Below are 25,107 nucleotides of genomic sequence, written 5' to 3'. Positions count from 1 at the left end.
CTCTGTTGACCTTCTCACATGTTGCAAGTTTTGTGAGGTTCACAGGGAGGCTAATTTACAAAAGGACTTTGGAAGGCATTTAGGCAACCATTTGCTGTAAACACCTAATTCTCAAACTTTCAGTTCCAGAAGTGTTTACATACCTAAATAGCTATTAGTAACATTACTAAATGCATAAAAATACGAACAACTTTCAGTGTTCCTAAAGCTGACTACATTTTCACAAGGGTGAGGGGACTTCTGTTAGGCAACAGATCACAACTAAACCATATTAACTTCCATAATTTAGTTGTTGCCCTGCCTGTTTTCTCGGTAAGGGCCTGATCTTCAGGTATACCTTTTAAGTTAGCCACACACACATATGGTCAGCAAAATAAAGGGTATCCCCCAATATGGAGAAGACTCTTCTGGTACTTGGAAGGTCTAGGTTTAATTCTCCTTTCCTCCTGACAAGACTTGAACGGTAACGCCTACCTCTGAATGTAAAATTCAAACCAGCAACTTACACAGTGAGAGCCCTTTATTATCACATATCACGTTCTTCTAGCTCAAGCTTCCCTATTTTGCATGGAATAATTAAATATTTATTAGCCAGAGAAAGAAAGCAATCACTCGGATTTGCCCCTCAAGAAAAGGGAGGAGAGACAGAAGAGTTCACTGAAGGATATTAATACCTAAAATGTTTGGTAAACAGTGAGTTAACTAGCTTTGTGAGATGGAGAAGGGGTATGTGTGGAATAAGTACAAATCAGTCACATGTTCTCATTAATTAGAAATCCCTGTGTCTTCATTTTGTGGCACTTACGCAATGACGATGGCTTTTTCAGTTCCCTGGCTGCCTTCGAAGGAGACTGTTCCTGGCCAACAAAAATATTTTGTTCTACCTCCAGGTTTTTAGCCTTTTTTTTTTTTTAACACCTTCATATTACTTAAAATAGAATGCATGAATTAGGTAAATTTTGGAAAAGAAAGCACTTAGATTTGACTGATATTTACTGAATTCAACTTAAGAAACAATGTTTCTGTTCACCCAAAAATGCACTTTTAAAGTAAATGATAATTTGCTTAGATCTAGTTGAAATTGATTTTCCATTACTTGCTTAATTTCTCTGTGCTGGAAAAAGGAAAAAATTACATACATTTGCATTACATTCATAATAAAGGGAGTAGTTTTTTAGAATTAAGATTTCAAGTAGACGTCCTTTTGTGTTGTCCTATAAAATAAATGTGTTATTTGAGGAATCTTTTTAAGATTTTCTGAAAATCCTTCAGAAGTAGTCTTTTTTAGGATTTATGTGATTGATCTTTATACCTATCTATATGGAGAATTTGAGAATTTAATTTACCTATCCATCTATGTGAATTATCTATTTCTTTCTAAACTGCATTTGTGGATAAAATGTACGTGCACACATGCCACAACTAAAGCTGGCATTTTTCCTTCAATAAGACCTATATTAAAAAATATTTATAGGCTATATTCAGAAACAGTACTTTGTTGTGCTACCTACATTTGGAGTAATTTGTTTTGGAGACCTTAACACAGAGACTGTTGGAGGAAAAAGAAACAGATGTACAGAGTAGTTTCATAGCCTTGATCAGTGATCTTACTGGAGAAAAAAAAGGATTTCTGTTTTCTCCCTGTTTACTTGTTGCCTCTGATTGTGGTAAAACTGAGCTAGTATCACCAACTTGCTTATTCCCTTGCATCATGTTTTAATTTTCAGATGGTTCACTGCAGTTAATTATTATAAATGTTAAGGTTAAAACAATTAAGCAGTTTATGCCAGCTACATTTTTTAAGGCAGTTCAGATAGGGTCGGTACGTGCTGAAATCATGTGTGACAGCAGCACAGGTCTGAGCCAGCTGAGCCAGTCTGAAGAAAAAGAGCAGAGAAGGTGCAGTTATGCAGCCTTCAGCCCAGGTTAGCCCCCAACATGTGTTCAGAGTCTCTGGCACAAACCCCCACCGACACCTGTGCTGCCAAGTCTTGCATCAGCTGCTGCTTGAACGCACCAAAATAAAACCACCTCGTATATGCCTATATTCTATAAGTGCACCTTACGTGACCTTTCTAGAAGTGCTTTCACTTTCTGTAGGGCGTGTTACACTTTCTGTAGGGACGGAAGGTATGTGACTTGTTCAGAGCCGATAGTGTTTGTTTACTGTTTAGGAAATGCACATAACCAAAATATGGTCCCTTTAGTCGTGTCATTATAAAAGTAGCCCACCTGTTTGCACAGCCATTGTCCCGGGGATGCTCTGTGCCAGCAAGAGGACGTGCTGCATGTCTCATTAACTTGCTGCCACCACCTGGTTCAGCATGGATGCACCTATGCACAAAACCCTAACAGAAATCCTCGTTTACTCTTTTCCTCTGGAGCCAGACATTTGCTGCGTGTAACTCAGAATCCCAATGTCAGAGCCAAATGCTGTTCTCTACTAAATCTATGTTAATCGGCATTGGGAGGGGAAGATTCAAATCAATGCACCTTTCAGCTTTGATAACAGAGGGGCTTTAGATAAAAAATAATGAAATGCCCAGAGCCCTAGAGACTAGGGACCTGACAACGTCTGTAAGTTAATTCTGTGAATTAGTCTTCCTAGAGCATCTTATTAAGGGTTGACAGAATTATTCACAAGTACCACACTAAACTCCTCATAGCATACAAACTAAAATTCATTGAAAAGTACCTCCTAATTTTCTTTAATCAACTTCAATAGAAGACGGGGTTTTGAATTTTGCAGTCATTCCAGTTCCTATCCATTCACTTAAAATATTTCATATGAATTGAAACTTTACCTTTAGTCCTTTTAAAATATTATGTAGTCACAAAAGTTTTGTTTTCTGTAATGTCTAGGTGAACAAATTCTGAGATTAGTTGCTCACTTTCAGTTATGTGACTTTTCCTATCCCGTTAAGAATGCTGAAATGATTTCCTGTCCTGCCATGCAATGCGCTGTCCATAAATAGCCGACATTGGTATCAGAATGTAATTTATAAAAATATACATCAGAAATGAGTAAATTATTCAGTTGCTTAATTAATCAAGTCCTCAGACTACCCAGCTGAGAATTAAAAAAAGACATGTTTGAACACGCATATTGTATTTGGGTTTAACTGGCATTCTGAACGGCAAAATACAGACTGAACTGCAATTAACCAGTTGTAATGGGCATAGTTTAAAGTTTGTTTGTTGTTTTCTCCGAAGTTATAAGAAAAGCTCATCTCATAGACCTTTAATCATCTATCCACTGTATATCATTAACATTTGATTATACAAATTGCTTATAAACACTGTTCCACCTAATGATTTGAAAAATAAATCATGCACGTATAATTTCACCTAGCGTGACTAAGAGTCAGCAGAGGATTATAGAGAAATAAGGAAGCTTATTATTTATTGCTACTTCTTATATTCCTTATAACGCTCATTTTTCTTGCATCCTTGTTAGACATGTTCTCCTAATTGGTTGAATGCTGCATTTATCTTCCACTTCCTCTGTACTTTTAAGAAAGTAAGGTTCAGATATTTTCTTGCTTTACAAGTTTATATATCCTTCCATAGCTGCATTTAACCATTTTAATAGAGAAAAGTGAGTGTAGTTAACTCTCTTATTATAACAGAAAAGTGTACTATAAAGCCAAGGAGCTGTTCAATCTTTTGGTGAAGACATATGAAGTGCTGGGACATTATTTTAATTAAAAGAAAATAATGTAAGTCACATGGGAAACTATTTGTTATACCATGGGTACAACCCGGTGACTTCAGAGCATTTGTGATACAGTGGAACTTTGGTGGCTCTGCGTTTAGGGAGCTGGGGTGTCAAAGGCACATCCAGAGGAGCTCACAGTCTTGTTCTAAAAAAAATGCTATTTTGGACACAAATAATATTTTTATGTTACAACAGATTTTTGAAAGACCTTTTCTTTCCTTTAATACAGTAGCAGAACTGTGAATAGTATGGCCCTTGCAGAATATATTACATATTGAATCATTATAAAATTAATAGCAATACTACTGCAGAAGAAGCATAACAGTACTGTAAGGCTCCACGGAGACACGATCTTTACTCACAAAGGTTAATATTCCTTCAATTTTAGATTATTTTCTTAAAAAAAAAATCAATTAATATCTATAGTACAGATAAATTCTTCTGTCAGTATGCCTGGTAATGCCATTAATGTTAGTTGATTTACTCCAAAGCTAAGATGCAAATAATTTCTTTGCTGTGTAACTATTCATTTAGTATATGGGACAATTTCATACATTTGACTTTCCTCATGTGAGTAGTTATGTAAATAGAATTTGTGAGAGTACAGTCTCTCTCCATACAGTAAAGTGGATAGCACGAACAGTTCAAAAAGAATAACTGATTAAAAATGAAACTTAAATAACTATCATGCTAAGACAGTGTCAGACTGTTGCCTGAAGCAAACCTGAATGACCCTTTTAGGGATTCTTGGGAGGAAAAATAACTTTTGGTGTTAACTGCAGCGAATAGCTTACAATATCAACAGATCTTTGACTATAGTAGGGTGAACATTACTTGGCTAACACATGGTTGGGAAGTCGGCCATAAAAACCAAACTAGTCATTGCCATTATAACAGCACCATTACTGTACCCATAGTGCACTGAATTCACAATAACATGATTTTCAATCAGTAACAGCTGCATCCAGGAAAATAAAACTTCCAGCGAAGAAATAATTAAATTTGTACCAGCCTGTCTCATTGATAACAAGTCATCATGAACAACTGAAAAGAAAAGGATATAAAATTGCTAGCAGCTAAAGCATGAAGAATTGAAACAAGGAATAGGCTGATGAACTTTCTGAGTTACAAATTTATTCTCAGTGACTTGCCATTGTAATGTAATGGGATGAGTGAAATGTGGTTATATTTGACATCTCACTGGATCTATGTTATCCTAAAAGCAAATATATGAGTTTTTTGCTGAAGAATTATGATGTGCTTTTCTCTTCACAGATGAGTTGATTTAAATTTTGAGATGCCTGAAAGTATTTTTTAAATCCCTAAGTGGCTCTCTCCAAGTACAGATATGCTTTTATAAGAATAAAAGTTGTAATGTTGTATCGTATGGCCCTTATTTTGCCTTAAATACATGCTCTGGGAATATTTTAAAAAGATTTTGTGTGAGGTACGTCTTGTCTAAACTTAAAACCCTACTTTAATTCTAAGGTGTATGAATTTATAACCATGAACAGTCTTCATAATGAATAGCCACATAAGCTATCTACATCTGTAAGAAATACGCTGCAACAGGAGCAGATCTGTAGAGTGAAACAGTGCTGAGGAAGCGACACATTTTGGGCATGGGAGATTGCTTTGCGTGGCCCCCGCGCCGGTCGCATGGAGCGTGGCTGCCTGCCGGCAGTGGGAGCGCAGGGGAAAAGCTCCAGGCTAGATTGATTGGAAAGAAATCAGGTCTGCACTCTGAGATTGCTCCGGGGTATGAACCAAAGCACAACGGGAAATTCACCTCAGAAGTGCACCTCTGATTTCGACTAAAACACCCATATACTTGTCCCTCTGCTCATATGGGATGCTGCACAGCGTCATTACACATGTTACAATTCTGCACAGTGTCATTACACACATTACAATTCATTGCTGGCACAGAATAGTAGAAAGTTATTTCAGGATTTGCCTGAACGGAGGAAAATAGCATGCTCAATCATTTTCTTGTCTGAGTGAATTTGACCAATGGATTCATTTTTTTAACAAGTGCAAAATGTGGGAAACATTATGTATCAATTATAGTTCACCTTGTAGGATACTGATTAAAATACCTTGTTTTCAGTTGGTTTAATTTCACTGCATGTTAAGTATTCAGATTGAATTTTCATGCCAAGTTAGAGGAAAATACAATGTTTTACTTATGTTTAAAATGCTATAATAGCTGTTTAACTATGAAGGTCTTGTATTGCCATGTTTTGGAAAAATGACTTGATGATCAAAGAGTTGAAAAACTCACCCACATCTGACTAAGTTTAATGAATGTACAGAGATCTCAGTATTCCTATGATCACTTGTTAACACCTGGTAGCTCATTATTTCTTCAGAAACTGACCTTATTTGAGATGCCATGTAAAGCGTAAACGGATGAACAAAATCTTTGTGAAAGCTTCCACTATGGAAGCCAGTAAAATGCAGTGATAACAAAATCAGAAAGCAGAGCTCAGGCTAATGGGGAAACATTTTCAGATTGCAGCCTTTTGTAATGCAAAACCATTTCTAATAGTTAAAAGTGATATATTTTGGTGAAACTGCAGGAAGAAGTGGAGGAAAACAGCACATATGAATTGGCATTTGCACACTATATCATGGCCAACAGTATTACTCTTGCAAGAAGTAATCAGGACCTGAGTTTATATAACACAGAGAGAGATGTAAATGTGAAACACTCATCCTTTAGTGATTCCACAAGTGATATTTTGCCTTATATTAGTTACAAGTTAAAAAATTATCTTGAAGTCCTAAAATTAAGAAATGGTCAAATTCCAACCTATTTTCTTAGAAACTAACTTCTTTAAAGTAAAAGCTTTCATAGGAAATATAACAAAGGCAAAATGAAGCCAGTTCTCAGAAGAAAAATACATTATCTGTAGAAGATATGCAACCACGTCAATTAAAGTAAATATCTCGTTCAGATTTATGTACTCAATTTTTTTGGATGAGATCTCTTGTTATAGTCCTATATGGAAAAAATGCTTTCTCACAGAGTATTTGTTATGCGGTGATGATGAAAGTGCTTTGTCTTTAAAAAACTCAGGTTTCATGGTCAACTGCTCACAAGGGAACAGGAGTGTCATTTTAATAATTAATATTTCTGGGTTTAGACTTTTAAAAAATCTAGTTAGTCATAAACTGCAGTAGTAACAATAAATTCTTGCAGAACTTTCTAGGCATTCTATGGTATCTACTACTGCAAAGAGATATAGCCATTAAAAAAAATGAAAATACCACATTCTTGTAGCTCTGTGCTTTTAAAGTGTAATCTTTTACTAGCATGGATGTACTATTTGAGCCTTATAGTTAAAAGTCATATTAACTTAAGTAGTTTGATGACATGCATCCCAGGAATAGAATATGATGATAGCCTGCAAAGATTTCTGTTGCTTCCCCCCACCCCCAAATATAGTGTTCTGTAAAGTATGTATTTTTATTCTTGCATGGCAAAATTTTATTTTGATAGTGCCACGACAGCATGTGTGTCTTTACTTTTTATTTCTGTAAATCTCTGGAGGATTTTTTTCCCCTACAAATCCTTCTCTCTCTTGTTATCTCCCACTGTTACATTGTGCTGTCTATCTTAAAATGGGGTGAAAGCCAATATCTCTCAATCCAGATGTAAATGATGTTTCCTTCCACAAAATGACAGTATAGTACTAGGAAACATTTTCAAAGTTTGGAGATTTTGTGTACAAAATGAGAGGAATAAGAAGGCCAGACAGAGTTGCTTGTTTCTATGGAAACACGATGGTGTGTCTAGCTCAGCTATTTTCTCCTTTTATGATTTTATAGATAGATGGGATTAATCCAGTGAAGTTTAATATTGTCGAAAATAGAAGAATTCTACCCCAGTCTAATCAGAAATAGTAATGCATAAAGGACAATCTCATATACAAAAAAATATATAGGGAAAAAGTCAGTTGTGACTTTTGATAACATGAAGGCAAATACATCAATCTCTCTGGAGCTGCAAAACAATTCTGAGTGCTCCAGCTTTGCATTTGGCTAATGGTTAAACTATATTTTAGGTCAGAAAACTTCCTTTGGTATATCCTTCCTTACTGCGGTATATCATTCCTCCACACTGTTGATGTGCCGTCTTAAGGACCACCATATCCCTAAACCGTGAGGTGATCCCCGCTTGTATGACTTGAAGTACTTTGGAAGTTTCATAGAAGTGTCAGTAAACTCCTGACAGCTGTATGCAGGAGTAATTTATGTTGAATGAGCTGTTTATGCATCAGCAGAGCTAATCAAAACACTTTTGTTAAAAGGCTTTGACTTCAAAATGAATGCTTTCACATAAGAATTGGATCTAAATGGTAAATTTATGGTTTCACATTGAAAACAGAAAATCTTCCTAGTGTTTTTAGATTTTTAAATATAGATTCTAAATTTTATCCAAAAAGCAGAAATATTTGTTTCATCAAAACCAAAAGAACTACTTGAAGTAAATCTCAGACAAAACACATTTTAAAAATCCATATAAAATAATTGGCATTTTTACCAGTTTTTATAATTCATCTTAATTTGAGATTGGGTGTGACTGAGCTCAAAATGCATGTATATCCAGATAATTAATGTACGATAAAAGCTTTAATCATATGAATTTCCATTTTATTATTTTATTGTTAATAATAAATAACATTATCAATATAACACCGATAATATTATATTATGCTTACATGATTATAATAATATTATTAATAATAATAAATAATAGTATTAACAAGAATGAGTAAACCCAACACCATGCGCTGCCCTTGCAGCTTGGTACTCTATTTTAATGGCTCTACAGAGCTCCGTGTAAATGCGAAAAGGACATAGTCTTTTATTTTTCACAGAAAACAGGACTAAATAATGCTGGGTTGTATACTAGCAGCACAAGGCTGCAAATTTCTACCTCTCCTAGCATGAAGTCACACGTTATTGTAAAGTACCATGATTATCTGAGTCTTTGCATATACAGTTATATACATTTATTGTGTTGACTAAAAAAAACTAATCACAAAACTACACCATGCTTATAAAAAGAATGAATGTCTTAAGTGTTATGTGTATTATTGAGACTTAGTGAAACTTCATTGTTTGACAGATGGTCTGACACCCACATTAAGAAACTCATAATTCAATCTCAAAAAAGTAAGGAAGAACATATGTGTTTGTTGGAAAAGGAAAAAAAATTGTATCGATCATTTTTTTGTCAGAGCAAGCACATATGGCAGTTCCATTTTCTATCACTTACCATCTACTTTCTATTTAAAATTCAAATGTCACTAGGCAAGGAAAACAGTTGGGTATTAAAACATAGAAAAGATTTAACTAAGAACGATCACTGCAAGAACTTTATACTAATTGTTCATAGAAATTAATGGCCATGCAATTAAATCAAACTTACTCATCCCGTTCTGTCCTTGCTTTTGTTTTCTTTACATGTTCCTCCCATTGGTAGTTACTGGTTTATGCTTATGTCCCAACCATCTGTTGTCTTCCCTTAAGCCAAAATAATTTCCCTTTATAATTTCATGAGTAATCATGTGTGCATTATTTTCACGCAATTATATGTCTACTTACTAATCCTAACTCCTCATTCTTGTGTAAATACTCACCAAGTAACTGGAACGATTTGACATTCAAATTTCTAGTGAACAGAAATCCATATGCAAAATTTCAAACTTCCAATTGTTATCTGTTTGTATTGTTGTGAATGTAATGATAATTAAACATTTACTCTAATTCACATCTCCAGACACCAAAAGTCATACGTAGGTTAGATGGATATACATGCTGAATGAAATGGAATGTGTATCATATTACATCACCAAAGGCTTTGAGATCTTGCATATCTTCAGAGACTACACTGGGACCAGGGAAATGTAATATGCAATTCCGAGCTTTTGACACTTGCAAAATAAATGGTTTGGAAATGCATGACAATAGTATTTTAAAATCTTTGAAAGGAATTTGAAGGAGTATCTACATTTTGTAGATATTCCAATAAATAACCTCATAGTAATTTTTGTTAAAAGGAGACATTTGCTGTAATCTAATATTCAGAATAAATTAAATTAATAGCAAACCAGAGCTCATTGCTAAATCAGTCTCATAAATAAGTCTATGCTGTTTATCTGATATTGTTAATGGGAGAGGAAAGGATCAGAAATCTGGCTGTGATGGTTCTTATGCTGGGTTGAAGAACTGATCTCTCATCGCTGTTTGTAAGGACAAACAGGGCACGGCCAGGGCTTTGTAGATTAGCCAGGTGAAAAGGAGATACAAAGCAACAGTGCTCTTACAACATCCCATAGGATTTCCCGTAGTAAATATAGCTGTAATTACTCTGGGCAGACAATCTGTAGCCCCAAAGCTCCTAGGAAGTGACAGAGAGAGAAGTTTCCTGAATTCGTGCAGGCAGAGTCCTTCGGCTTTGTAGTCAGCCTGGCCTGGATAAAATGCAGGAATTATCATGCAAAAGGCTTCCTGAAACGTGGCTTGACTGAAAATGCACAGTAAGTGATCTAAAAAGTGACAGCAAGTTATTCTAAACAAGAGCAAATGTTGACAGCACCATTGGGATAAGCACACCTATCTGCTTTGTGACAACCTGCAAAGAACACACACAAAAATCAGCAGTTTTCAGAAATTGCAATCCTAACTTGAGATATCTGAGAATTTTTTTCAGTGCGGAAAGCCTGTTCACATTTGTTAATCATACCATTAAGGTATACCCATTCTGAAGGTATTCAATCAAATAGCTGGTATTTTAATGAAAAATATATCATTATTACCTAAAGTAGCATGCCAGGTACATTTAGATGACAATATGAAAATGTCTGAAAGATACGCTGCACAAAGTCCCTTCCTTTTGTAATGCTTTTTAAAAATACTCAGATGAATGATATCGTCGAGCAGCATTTGTTCTGATTAGTGGTTTTAATGTCAGTGGTAATGACATAATCCCTTAGTTGTGTATGCAATTACATATCCATCTCTTTTAGCTGGTTATAGGCAATATTGTCATTTTAAGAGCTTACATACAGCAAAGAAAGAGGTTGTTATGCAGGCCTTTTTGTAGTCCAAAAGGTAAATGGATAAGAATTTGTTGCAGCTTTCTTTATTCTTTCATTATGAAATAAAATAGCCAGACTCTTACTGTCACCTCCTCTGATTTGGTGCTCAGAGACAATAACAGCTTGGCTTTAAAGCATTTTTGAACTTTTTATATGGATGTCAGTTAAATTTCATTGACTCAGTGTTCATTTTATTGTAGTTTTCTTTTCCCTGGCTCTTCTGGGACATGCACATGTCTAAATTATTCATTAGGTTAAATGCTCACCTGTCCTGCATTTAAGCAGAACTTAAGAAGGATTCTCCCCCTCCTTCTGTGCAACTCTGAAATTCTGTTTTTATGTTCAGGTGTTGATATCTGCGCATAAAACTTTGTTGTCCATGTAATGGCCCTAATTCTTCTGCATCACTTCATAAATGGTTTTCTTAAGAATACGTCATCTAAATATGCCATCAAATTTGTTCTGTTGGTTGCAGACTTCTGGGAGAGTAGTATTTTCCATTCAATTTTAGATCTTAATTTTCTTCTTTTTCTTTTCTTTGAAGCTAGTGCACTTTTCAGGATGTTATGATTTTAAAGTTTACTCAATAAAACAGATGTTGTGTAGGTGCTGCTGGCAGGCAGGAGGTGCAGAGTTGGAAGTTCAAGGGTGTGAAATGTGTTTCCATGCTCATAATGTTATTTGTATCAATAGCAAAAAGTTCTAAAGATGAATAAATAGATTCTTTATCCTGGAAAGTGTATGTGATGTAGTGTAAGCCTCTAAAAAAGAAGGATGTCACTTTTGCTGACTAGAGGTATAATAGGAAATTCATTTACTATTTCCGTAAAATATGCAGTTTTCATGATCTATGTAATGAGCTAAATTCTCAGCTTAAAAAAAATAGTGTTTTCACATCATCAGCACCACCTAGAACTGACACTACACCAGTGGCAATGTGGCCCACAGCACTCTCAACTACCTACCTCCTCCGATGGTCATCAGGCTTGGATTGGTTTCTCTCGTGTTTACACTTTTTTCTTCCTATCTGAAAAGGCTACTACATTATCCTTCGCACAAGCGAGAGCAGATCCTGGTACGCTCAAATGAGTCTAGTATCCAGACTCTAATAATAGCTTTAGGACGATTATACCTTAATACAGCTCTGTGAAGAAACCTGGAGAGGTTTAAGATATTTCAAAGTACCATATGTGCCATATAGTTATTAAATCCATGGAATCACTCAGATTTTTTCCCCAGCATAAAATATATGACTACCTGAATTAGAATTTTATTTCAAACAGCTGTCATAACAATTAGTATTTTACGCTCTCCTGTTCTTTCTAATATGCGCACTTAATCACAACATTATTTTTCACCCACAACTGAAGTCGGAACTTGGATAACTGTGAAGCACTGCACAAATTCAGTATTTCTGAAGATGTTTCAGGCTGTTGGCTTTTCCTCCACTGCTGTATGACAAGCATCTAATACATTGTTTTAATTTATTTGAAAAAATTATTTGTATTTGTGCTGCCATAGCTAGAATGACTTCTAGCAGTCAACCTGGTGAGTTTAACAGCTAGCAAGAGATTCTCTGCACTACACTGCACTTTGCAGTGGAAATACAGATGCTGTTCATGTTCAGATCTGTCCTTATATAATAGGCTTTTGTGGTGCTGCAAAATTCCTTATGCATGGGTGAGGCAAATGGCTTTCTTATACGAATATAGAACATATAGCATCCAGTAGTAAAATTCACATTGATTCCAATGGCACAAACTCAACCCTATCAATGGTCTTATTTGTTGAGCTAGTTAGTATCACAGAGACAAAGAGTACATGCTCGGGCTACCTTTTTCTACGTCTTTTATGTGTATACTAATCAAATATTAAATCAAAATTAACCTCAAAGTTTTATTCTGCAAAATATTATTATTCTTACTATTTCTCACCCAGTAACTCTCCACAACCACCTTCCTTATGTGTGCTCTATTACCTTTTACAGGGATATCAGTAGAACACAACAGTATTGATGCAACACTCAAAAATATGTCTTGCAGCAAGTTGAGTTTTCTGTTGGTTTGTCAAAGGCTTTCTTAACCCCCCCACCCCCAGCAGGGATAGCAACTAGACTGTCATTTAGGGAAAAAAAACTTATAAAGCAAAATCATGTTTGTGCTCTTTTAACCTTAAAAAAAAACCAACAAAAAAACAGAGGGAAAAAAGAGCATTCTCTTATGCTGCTCAGTATATTGCATCCCTATAGCTGGAGATCCGAAACTTGCTAACAAAAAGAAAACAGAATAAAAATAAAGAAAGTGGAAAACATTAGGATGCAGGACACTATCTAGTACTTTGCTTCACTCTGTACTACGTGACAGGAATTGTCAGCAGGCTGATCAGGCTCACAGTGGAAAAGTACTGTCTGCTTCAGGCAACGAAAGCAGGATTTCCCAGCCCTGTGGGGCTCACAAGGTTGTCACCTAGAACTTACCTAATGTTTAGGATTTGCTTTGCAACTCATATTCGCCACTGTTTTTACGCATGTACATTTGTAGGGGAAGGGAAAGGGACATATTTTTCTCTTACAGCAAATTCACATCGGCTACAAACTTCAGGCTTTTTCTGTGGGCATTACCAAACATGATCAACCTGTCACAGAAGGAAACTTTCTTAAAATTTAAAAGCCTTAAAATGGCAATATATACTTGTATTGAAAGCAGAGATAAAGAAGATGATCTACATCCCTATTTTATCAGGTGTGTTGACAATACAGAAGTGAAAAAGGTCAGTTTTAGGGTGCACTTGAGTACCTTTTTACACTAGTTTCCTTCAGGGACATTCATAGGCCAATCTTAGGACACTTTAGCCAGATGTGTTGTTGAGATATGCAGGGAAGGATTCCGGTTCCTGCCAGCTTCATAAATTCATCATTCATGTGGATACTGGAAACATATGAAATTTGTCATTTTATTAAAAAATAAACCCACAAACAAAAGAAACCACCGAAGATCTCTATCGTATAAACCCAATCAGTGCCTATCCCTACGCCTAGGTAGTAGTTATCAACTGAGCCTTAGGTCAGCCCATTTCTCTTCCTTAATTATAGCAACTCAAGAAGGACTGTGAATGTGGAATTTTGGGCAACATTACATAATTGTGGTTCAAATTTGTACGCATACTGCTTACAAGTATCCATGCAGAAATTGTTAATAGAATAAAGTAGCAAGTACAACAAATACATTTTATGATAATATATATTTTAAATACTTCATTCTTAAACACTGCATATAAAAATTTTTAAAATGTCCAACCTAGCATGTTGTGCTGCACTGCAGACAAAGTGTACGTGCATTGTGTACGTATCTGCACATGAGTGGAGGAAGGAAGAGGAGAAAACTTGCCTCCATTCGTCCTCTATTAATCTTTGTATTTCTGTGTTAAGCAGTTATGGGATAAAATACAGTAAAATGTCCATGAAACTAGCTATCCGTCTTAAAGAAGGAGCAGAAGATAGGTAATTTTTGTGAAGTGCTCTGAAATTGGAAAATTATGGGAGGCTCAGGTTTACTGATATAATTTAATACATGCAAAGGCTTGTAGGCAAAGAGTATCTCCTACTGAAGTGTTCCTTTACACAGTTTCAGTATTGATATAGTTATAATGTAAACACACAATTTTTATTTATATTAATAACATGATTAATATTTACTTTCCTGACAAAGCATTCAAAGCCTTAATTGTACGTGCCTATCACAAGAATAACAGGTGACAAAAGATTCCCATTATACTGTGTCTAAAGTAGTCAAGTGATTTCCAACCCTCTGCCTTTAAAGGGTATATTTGTATCTGCCTCTCTTGTCTTTCCTGAGAGCACGTGTGCACAGAGCATTGAAATGTAATGTCACGCAATACATACCAACTAACTGAGTATCAGCTCCGGTGCCAGGCGCAGCAGTGAGCAGCTCCACACCGCCCTTGCTTTTTTCCTGAAAGAGCTGACCTGCACCTCTATTCTGCAATGTCCGTATTAGACATATCCTTAATATAAAGATCAGGTATACAAACACACAGCGCTCTGTTATTTTTACTGTGTACTGTTTAGACTTCTGCTGTGTACTGTTTTAAATATAAAATTCCTATAGGGAATTCTTAGAGACCCTTATAGTGCAGTAAATCCTTTAGTTAATTGAAGTCAGTTAGCAGGCTTTTTTAAGACTAATCACTGCTACGTACTTGACAAATATATCAGGATACTGTATTCACAAGGCGAAGTTGATACCGTCATTCATTATTTTATTACTTTACATTAGACAAATTGTTCCATTGAAATCAGAGTTCTATCTGTCATGGAAAAAAAAAAGTCATTTGCATCTCTTTCTGGGAAAGGCAGGATTAATGTCATCAAACACTTAGAAACTCTTCTACTCAGAGACTTTAATTCAATGTAAGATAATTTACACAGTAAGAAACAGCTTCTAAAGATTCTGGAACAGAAGTCACCAGAACATTTTACTCATTAGCAAATGCCTACTTCTGCAACTTGCCTCTTGAAGGGGAACTAGATACACTAACTTAGACATCTTACATTTGAAACTGCATGATAACTACTCAAAATCATTGTCTTCAGGCTGTTCTGTTTTTCCTAACGTGCTGAGAATGCTATGAGCCAGAAAAAATACACAAATGAAATGCCACATTTTTACAGGGATGCAAGCATTTGTAGGAAGAATAAACTCCTTATGACTAGAGACAAACAGTGTATGTGCATTATATATATACAGCTACCTAACCAAAAAAGAGAAGATGAATAACACTGTAAAAATCCCTTATATTAAAAACAATCATGGTTTTTGGGTGCTCATAAAGCAGTGTGTTTTGGCATAAAATTGAAAAAAAAAAACAACTTGAGTCTATATTGATCCAAGTCCTGTAACTGAAGAAAACTTGGGTTGACATCAAACCAGTATTTGGTAGAGCAGAATTGCCAAAATCATATTTTAAATCACTCCACATTTGTTGTTGCTCATGAGAAGGATGCCATGAAGAGGTCCACGTTTTCATCTGTGAACAGAAACCTCCAGTTCAGCCCTGATTTTATTTTCTGTTTGCAAAGGAATGTGATAGATGCTCGTCAGCATCGCAGAGCACTGCATGATTCAGCATGACTTCTTCCTAAGGGAACGGCTGACAAAGGCTGGATGAATAGAGGTGTTTTCACATACACTGGCAGAAACCTGCAAAAGTCTTGGCTGAACTCGCTAGGGCTGGCAATGGCCATTAATGTCTCACTTACATAAGTGCTTAAACTCTATTAATGAGTGCTTTTTTGCACACATACACACAGTAGCACTTCCAAGCACTTTGGCATTGGAATTTGTATTACCTTTGGGGGGGAGGTCAAAAGTATTCCAGCAATCAAAACCTCAGGGTATTTCTCTGCTATTTTACTTCAAACTTTTGTAAGTGTCATGAAAGACTCTTTTTTATTATTATTATTATTATTATTATTATTATTATATGACTAAGCTATAAGCATGCTGCTGCAGCTCTTTATTGCTACATCTCTCTCACCCATTAAACTGTAAATCTCCTTGAATGATATCAAAGCTGTTTCTCAGATGGTACACGGAGACTAAAAATACAGAGTGCTGAGCAGGAGCCCTCTCCCTGTCCTGCTTCTCCATCTCCACATTCCACATACACAGTGTCATGCCAGCGTTCAGGATTTCTCAGTTTGAAGCACCAGTTTCATTGCCCTCTAACAGCAAACTTGAATTCAGTTGTTAATAGTCTTCCTATGGCCAATTTTCAGGAGAGCTGCTCCCTCTGCTGAGTTTTCTGTCGATCGTCACCGGCACCTGATGTCCTTCCTCACCATGCTCGGCCCCAGCCCGGACTGGAACGTGGGTCTCTCTGCTGAAGACCTCTGTACCAAGGACTGCGGCTGGGTTCAGAAAGTTGTTCAGGATTTAATACCCTGGGATGCTGGCACAGACAGTGGCGTTACCTATGAGGTACGTGGACTATTTGTAATATATTCAAAACATAAAGTTTACCTTAAAGCAGTGAAGGAGGAAAGCTATTTGATCCATGGTAATGCCATATATGCCTTTATACTACTCTAGTAAACATTTTGCTTATAATGAATTAAAACTCATTTAGACAGATGCTAGCTAGTTACTGTCGGTCATTGTGTCTGAATTCCCTGAGCATTATTGTTAATGGGGTAATATTACATTTACCTGGGATATTATTATATTCACCTGTTAAATAAATGGAAGACTTCGTTTGCTCAAAACTAAGCATTAAGGTGTCCAAGCCCTTTGATACAAATCCATGTGCCATCAGCAGCCGCACCAACTTGAGTTTTCTACTGTTTCAACCCAATGCCAACTATTCTGCTTAGCACAGAAAACTTACCTATTCCTTACAGCAGGGGTTAAAACTCTTGACTTCTCCTCACTACAAGACTCTAAAATCATCCATTTTCTCTGCCTCCATCACTCTCTCAGTCTAGGAAGAGATTCACATCATCCTCAGGTAAAGTTCTGGTTTTGACCAAATGAGTTATGTCAAATTACTGAATGGGTTAGGTCTCCATAGGTGACAAGTGTACCTACAGTATGTGTCTATACAGACAGTATAGACAGCTGAAGTTGGGCAAGACTAGTCACATCCTCAAATACCACACATATTCCACATATTCCATATACCACACTTATTTTCAGATGACAGAAGATGGCTAGTTTTTTTCATTCAGACCTGGTCTCTTTAGAACCTAAGGAATTTCTCCACTTATAATGCAGCTCTGGAGGCATACTGAATAATTTTTTTATTAATGTAGTTATCTAAACACACAACAAGGCGTACATCTTACTGTGAACCCAGCTTTAGGGTGGAATCCCAAAGTGTTAGAAAAGTGCTTCCTGAAGAAAAAACCCAACACCTTACCATTAAGTATGAATGTACCAAGTTCATCTTATATTGCAATTTCCCAATTTAGCATTTTGGAGAAGTTTTAATTTCTGCAGATGAATTATGTTATTAATCATAATTATTAGTTTCTTTTTTAACATTTTTTTTCTTTTTGATTGCAGTCTCCTAACAAACCTACAGTGCCTCAAGAGAAGATCAGACCACTTACAAGCTTAGATCATCCTCAAAGTCCATTTTATGATCCAGAAGGAGGATCTATCAAGCTGGTCGCCAGAGTTGTCATTGAAAGAATTGCACGCAAGGTATAATATATATAAATAAAATTCTCAAGCAAGCAAAAAACCCCACTTCATAAACCAAAAAACCAATCCTTCCTGTCCCCTCCCTCCAAATCTACACTCCTTAACCTACCCACAACAAAGATAATGGCAGAAAAGATCTAAAACTGTTTCTTAAATTTAAAACTGTCTTAAGGTATTATTTCTTCTACTTCTGGTAATTGCTGCATCTGCTTAATGGGGATTTTTTTTTAAAGTATGCATAGGAATTAGGAGAGAAAAAAGTGCTGCAGATGCAATAGTGCCTCACAGTATACTGTTTTAGCCACTCTCGCTGCGTATATGTATGAGTTTCCTATATCCAATCTCCACAACAATTTCTTTGCAGGGGGAGCAATGCAATATCGTACCTGATAACATAGATGATATTGTGGCAGACCTAGCACCAGAGGAAAAAGAAGAAGGTACTTTTCAAATTAGTTTGTGCTGCAATAATTTATATTTTGTTCCATTCTCCACTGTCATTTCTAGATAAAGTACAAAACTGACTTAGGAGCAAAAGTCCCACTCAGTGCCAAAAAGTGATTTAGGTTTTCATCTTTTCCGGTATCTATCTGCTATTAGCCTTCCCTTATATAGCAAAGAAATTGCATGTATACCTGGAAGATGACAATAACAATAAAAGCAATAAGAGAAGCCTTTTGGGGTTCAAATAAAAAGATTTTTTTTTTAAATGAAAGTTGGCAGTTGGTGTTCTTTTTTTTTTTCCTTTGGGTTTAAAACACAGAAGATAGAGTGCAGGAGGAAAGAATGTATCCTATTAGCATCCAAAGTGATCACCAGCCAAGAGAAGCAAATGGAGGACAATCTATTTTTAACATTCACTGCCTTTTCTTACTTTTTAGATGATACCCCTGAGACCTGCATATATTCAAACTGGTCCCCATGGTCAGCCTGCAGCTCTTCTACCTGTGAAAAGGGCAAGAGGATGAGGCAGAGAATGCTTAAAGCTCAGTTGGACCTCAGTGTGCCCTGTCCAGATACCCAAGACTTCCAGCCATGCATGGGTCCAGGCTGCAGTGATGAAGGTAATCAAGAGGAAAGGGTGGAGAAGAACACCTTGTAGTGTTTACTTTTCCTTTAAAGTTCTTAAAGCTGTTGGTTTCTGTATGACTTGGGTTATGGCAAACAGAGGAATAATTGCTGAAGAATACAAATTGAAGCTGTCTCTGCTCAATTCTGCAGTTCATCTGAGTCGGTGCACGAAGTACACAGAAGTACAAAGGAAAGGAGTAAAGTAAGCAATAGGGGAGAGGATAGAATGTGAGAGGCAGCATAAAAGTGATACTGCACAGCAAAGGGTAACTACAGATTTATCAACAAGTATGTTAATATTAGCAATTGAAATGGTTCTCTGTATTTTAGATGGTTCCACTTGCATGATGTCTGACTGGATTACATGGTCCCCCTGTAGTGTTTCCTGTGGGATGGGAACGCGATCTAGAGAGAGATATGTAAAACAATTCCCTGAAGATGGCTCTATGTGCAAAGTGCCTACTGAAGAGACTGAGAAATGTATTGTAAATGAGGAATGCTGTAAGTATTTTATTTAGCTTCGTAAAATCCAGCCAATAGCAGGAGCACTGCCCAAAACATTGTTTTACGTGAGCTCTACTAGTGAATCATTTTCTCGGTCCATTTTGAATAGCCCCTAGCAGCTGCCTTGTCACTGAATGGGGAGAGTGGGATGAATGCAGTGCTAGCTGTGGCACGGGGATGAAGAGACGACACAGGATGATCAAGATGACTCCCGCTGATGGATCCATGTGCAAGGCCGAAACTACAGAGGCCGAGAAATGCATGATGCCTGAATGCCGTAAGTGTCCATGAGTTTATCTCCTCTGGTATAGAGGCATCATTTCTGACACATTGCTCCATCACACAAAGAATATAGCTAAACCAGAAGCAATGTTGCTTTTTCTTGTTCTCCTTAAACTTAGATCCCTTAGGGAATGTGCATTAAATACCACGTTCACCAACAGAATGAGAGTATCAGTAAAAAACATTCAGTGGTATGCTATTACTGTATTACCCATACAGTGATGTGTATATTAGCAAGCCATACATAAGCAACTCTAATTTATGGAGTATGAGGCATATTTAATCATAAGGCTAGAATAAAACAGTGCCCTCTCCTTTTAGCCCATGAGCAGTTCAGAAATTGAGGTGCTCCTTTTGTGCAGTCAGACAGTCTCACCCTTACTGTGACTATTAATATTGTTTTTAATTTCTTAAGAAATGTTAAGATTTTCATCAAAGACAGAAAGAATTAGGTTTAAAAATATTTTTGGTAAACAAAATGTACAAGTATCACATTTTAGACTATATCAGTTTGACTTCCAGTTCTGTCCACAGCAACAATCCAGGGTTTTTTTATAGGAGTTATGATTGAAACATACCTCCTCAAACTGTTTATTCCCCGGAAGCACGGGGACGCTGCAGATATGAATAAGATATAGGAAAAGATAGCAAAGAAAGGGTATTAAAACCAAGCAAACCTTCCAATGTAATACAGTGTTTTCTGAGCTTCTTCAGCAACATCATTCAGCTGGTGATTCATTTTGTCCAAAGTGACAACAAAGTATAATTGGTTGATGACAGATAAAACATAGTACATTTTCCACCTGTATTATTTTCAAAGTGTATAGCTTCGCAATTTATATATAACAAGAATTCATTACCTTTTCATTTTCGTATTAGATACTATCCCCTGTCTACTCTCTCCTTGGTCTGAATGGAGTGACTGCAGTGTAACATGTGGGAAGGGAATGCGAACCCGGCAAAGGATGCTGAAATCTGCTGCTGAGCTTGGAGATTGCAATGAGGAGCTGGAACAAGCAGAAAAATGCATGCTGCCCGAATGCCGTAAGTGTGGGAAACTCTCTGGAAAGAGGAGCCTAACTATGTGTGTCACAGTCTATGGGTCAAAACTCTCTCACCATTTTATAGCATCACTTCTTAGACAGGAGTGATATCAACTGTGGGTTATTTTGTTTTAAATTTTTGTATTACTATTATTATTGTGCACTTTCAGCTATTGAGAGCTGGAATATGTCCATGTCTTAGTTTCAGCTTGCCTTACTTAACCCTACGCTGATGGCCAATATTGCTTTGGGTATACGGTTTCTGCATATTTAACACACTACAACCTCAGGCAACAGTTTGTGCACTTCCCAATAGTAAATAAGTCAGAATTATAAAACCTATTTTTTATTCAAATGCAGAATGTGTGCTAGGAAGGAAGGAAGGAAAGAAGGATTAAAATCGCCTGTGTGACTCTTTTACCTCACAGAAAGAGCACAAAAGAGGCTCACTCCACCTTTGATACATCTCTGAGCTGTATCGTAGCCTTTTCACTGATCCACATCCCTTTGCAACCTGGAATATCTAATGAGCCAGCAGATGGTGTGGAGACAGCTGCATTGATTTTTTACCTTACTCCACTAAAATCCTCCACTTCTTGGGTGGTGCAAATTTCTAGTTGCTTTGCAGTCTTTGTGAAGCATGATAGCCTAAGGCGCTGCTGAATGAATAAGATATGATTGCTTTTAGTGTCCTGTTGCCAGCTGGTTTATGAAGCTTTATAACTAATTACATTATTTTTCACAGAAAGTATTGGTTAAAAAGGCTTTTACACTGTAATTTGCTAATTCAGCTTTTAAATAATGTGAAATATCATTTTGATTATTATTCACTGGGGCTGTAAATTTTAAGCAGTGCTGAAAGATGAAAACTTTTAAGACTTAATGGTATTAGTGAATCTTGCTTATTGCATAACACTACCAGTAAAGCAAGGCTTAGATCTCAGAGGTATCAGATTCTTTGTAAATATAACTCAATTTTTAACAGCTTTTCATTATAAAACAGACATATGGGTGGGAAAATTGGAGAAGGCACAGGAGAATTAGTTATTCTCTTTGTAATTTTAGTGATCTGCCAGTACCACTCTTGCAAAAAAAATTGAGGAAAGTGTCAAATAATAATTCTGCTAGAAATGGACTCAGAACATTTTGACATGTAGCCTCACAACATTTGCTGAAAAGACTGGAGGCTTAAGTTGCGGTCAGGTCTTTAGGATGTAAAAACTCATTAGGCACATCTGTGTTTTTCTTCTTGACCTTATGTTTAGATCTCACGGCTTTCATGTAATATTTCTCATTCTTTGCAGCCATCGACTGTGAACTAACAGAGTGGTCCCAGTGGTCCGAATGCAATACCTCATGTGGAAAGGGCCATATGATCAGGACAAGAATGATTAAAATAGAACCACAGTTTGGAGGAACAGCATGCCCAGAAACTGTCCAACGTACAAAATGTCGAGTAAGGAAATGCCTGAGAGGCCCAGGTATGGAAAAAAGGCGCTGGAAAGAGGCCCGGGAGAAAAGGAGAAGCGAACAAGCAAAAAAAAATATAGATAGTGAGCAATATCCAGGTGAGTGGGAAACCATTTTTCAGTATGCTCACGTCTGTCTGCCTTTTCTGCATAACAGGAGTTTGTGAGCAGCTCCACTTCATGCTGCGAGAACATTTTCAGCATTTTAGTCTAGGGAAAGTTTTAGCAATAAAGTAAAGCATAGCCACTTCCGATGTTTGCCTGTCACCAAAAATCTGTGACCTAAGTTTAGGGCACAGTGGAGAAAGGCTTACATTTGTCCATGTCCCATCACTGAAAATATTTTAGCTTCTTCACTACGAAGTGTGAAATGCGAAAATTTAACAGTTTCTTAATTTTATCTGTCTTTCATAATGTAGACAGTAAATTTCTTTTTTAATACATTTTTTCAGTTTGACAAATGCACCTTGATTATACTTAACTGGGGTTTCTTAATTCCTACTGTAATAAACTAGGCAATATGCTATCTTAGATTCAAAACATGTAAGTGTGCACACATGCATAGTGGTACACATACTGAGATGTGGAGGTTAGACTGAAATACTAAAAACTTAATCAAATGACTTATTTTTTCAGTTTGTAGGCTGAAACCATGGACTGCTTGGACAGAATGTTCTACGCTCTGTGGAGGTGGAATTCAGGAACGCTACATGATGGTAAAGAAGAGGTCCAAAAGTACTCAGTTTGCTAGTTGCAAAGACAAAAAGGAGCTAAGAGCATGTAATGTTCATCCTTGTTAACAAAACACAAGGCTTCCAAGTGATGCACTCTGAGCTAAATGGAAAGTCAACCTTGGTTTGGTTTTTAAAACACAAAAAATATAAAGTGTATATTAGTTTTCATTTTTGCAGTGTGGTTTGCTTTTTAGTCTTGCTGGTGCAAGAATATATTTTATAAATATTTCCTCACAGATTTATGCTGAGAGTAAATCTTTGGTACTCCAGCCAGCCCTTAATGCATAAAAATAGTAAGTCATTATGAGTCATTTAACTAAAATACAGACATATCTGTGGACATGGAATAGCCATATAGAAATACTACTTGTAAAGACATGGGATGCATGCATATTAACACAACTAAGTTAAAGTGACATGTTTCATATGTGGGAGGATTTGTCTCTCGATTTGATTTTGAAAATCCAAAGCAGTGCCTACATGATTACACAACTATGCCAAGGAGTAATTTCATTAATGCTGGTTCAATAATATTAAAGGTGCATGTTTATCTTTTTACACTATTGGGTTAAGCTGATAGTTATAATATTTATCCTATATACTTTTCTTCACATGGATGCTATGGTCCATGCAAATGGTCTTTGTTTCTTTAAAACTTAAAAAGGAAATGATTTGTGGAGCTCAATAGTGATGTCTGCCCACTACATAGTCAAATTCAAAACAGCACACAAAGAAAATGTGTGAATGTCATCATATATTTAGATGCCATATTCTTACATTGGGTCTATCCACCGCCTCTCAAAATCGATACAGAACCAATAGAAATTGGTCCAAACACAGAGAGTTGCAATAGCTGTGTCACGGAAAGACTTCCACATGAGAGACACTAAAAAATTAGATTCAGTTTCGTGAGGCTGTTAATCAATCACAAGTGAAGAGAGAAAGAGGTTTATAACATAATAAAAATGGTAGCGAAAAGGTGAGCCAGGTTCCCATGCATCCTTTATAACAAACAAAGGGAAGGGAGCCTCTGAAATGAAACAATGACAGCCTCTTAAAATACTAATTACAGATTGACACAAGAATATATTTATAGCAGTGTGGTTTATGGTTTTTTACTCAGAGTACAGGAGGATCTAAAAATTACTAAATTTGTTATAATTACTCATTTGCACCCATACTAGCCAGGATAAATGTCTTCCCTGACCACCTGAGCGATCAACAAACTGCTTGAGATTAGAAAATAGCTCCTTACCATTCTAATGGCTTTTATTTTACACCATCTCCTGCAGAGTTTAGCTCTTATCCCTACGCATAACCAGGTGTAGGACCAGCGAGACCTTGGGCTTCACTTGCTATTGGAATATAATACTGTCCTGTAAGTTTAACACATTAACATTAAAGATGAGAGATGAAGGAGATGGGTTATCTTTTGGTCCAGGAAAGGCAGCATACACCTATGTCTCTACATAAGTAATAACAATGCACTGAAAATAAAGACTGTTGATGCTGACTCTTAAAACAAGCTTGAGAGAAATGAATGGAGAAAATTTTTTTTCATAGTCTCTTTAAACCAGCCTTAACTAATTTACTCACTTCCTTAACACTTGGTCACGATCCTGAGAACCTGACACCCAGGTTTTAAGTGTCCGCATTTGACCTGAACCACAACCGGCTGAGGCTGTTCAACTTCACCATCACTACCCTGGGAATCCTCTGATTACCTCCCTGTACCTGAACGGACTAGTTGCATTACACTGTAGGGCTTTTCATCATCATTTCTCCACTGAACACTGCAAGGGCTGCTCAGGAATTCCACAGCTGTTGCATCCCACCCCCTCAAGGTATTTTACTGCTTTTTTTTAGATCTGGAATGAAGGGAGGGCCAGAGAAAAAATGGAGACAACCGCAGTGTTAAGCCTCTCCCGCCGCTGCTAAATGAAACGGGTGC

General features: G+C 36.6%; 1 protein-coding gene across 1 annotated transcript in view; it reads left to right on the top strand.

Annotated features, from left to right (window-relative positions):
* SPON1 (spondin 1, extracellular matrix protein) overlaps nucleotides 1-24,193 on the top strand; it is a 205,922-nt gene extending 181,729 nt beyond the window's left edge. The window contains exons 8-16 of the mRNA XM_009334496.1: nucleotides 16,628-16,829; nucleotides 17,913-18,053; nucleotides 18,418-18,493; nucleotides 18,935-19,117; nucleotides 19,455-19,625; nucleotides 19,738-19,905; nucleotides 20,790-20,954; nucleotides 22,258-22,521; nucleotides 23,059-24,193. Of these exons, the coding sequence (XP_009332771.1) occupies nucleotides 16,628-16,829; nucleotides 17,913-18,053; nucleotides 18,418-18,493; nucleotides 18,935-19,117; nucleotides 19,455-19,625; nucleotides 19,738-19,905; nucleotides 20,790-20,954; nucleotides 22,258-22,521; nucleotides 23,059-23,222 (1,534 nt within the window). The 3' untranslated portion in view covers nucleotides 23,223-24,193. The remainder of the gene's footprint in view (nucleotides 1-16,627; nucleotides 16,830-17,912; nucleotides 18,054-18,417; nucleotides 18,494-18,934; nucleotides 19,118-19,454; nucleotides 19,626-19,737; nucleotides 19,906-20,789; nucleotides 20,955-22,257; nucleotides 22,522-23,058) is intronic.
* Nucleotides 24,194-25,107: the final 914 nt, after the last annotated feature.

The sequence above is a fragment of the Pygoscelis adeliae genome, unplaced genomic scaffold (assembly GCF_000699105.1).
Source record: "Pygoscelis adeliae isolate BGI_AS28 unplaced genomic scaffold, ASM69910v1 Scaffold171, whole genome shotgun sequence".
NCBI classification, from domain to species: Eukaryota; Metazoa; Chordata; class Aves; order Sphenisciformes; family Spheniscidae; genus Pygoscelis; species Pygoscelis adeliae.
Note: the sequence above shows the minus strand (reverse complement) of the source record. Positions and strands in the feature narration are given on the sequence as shown.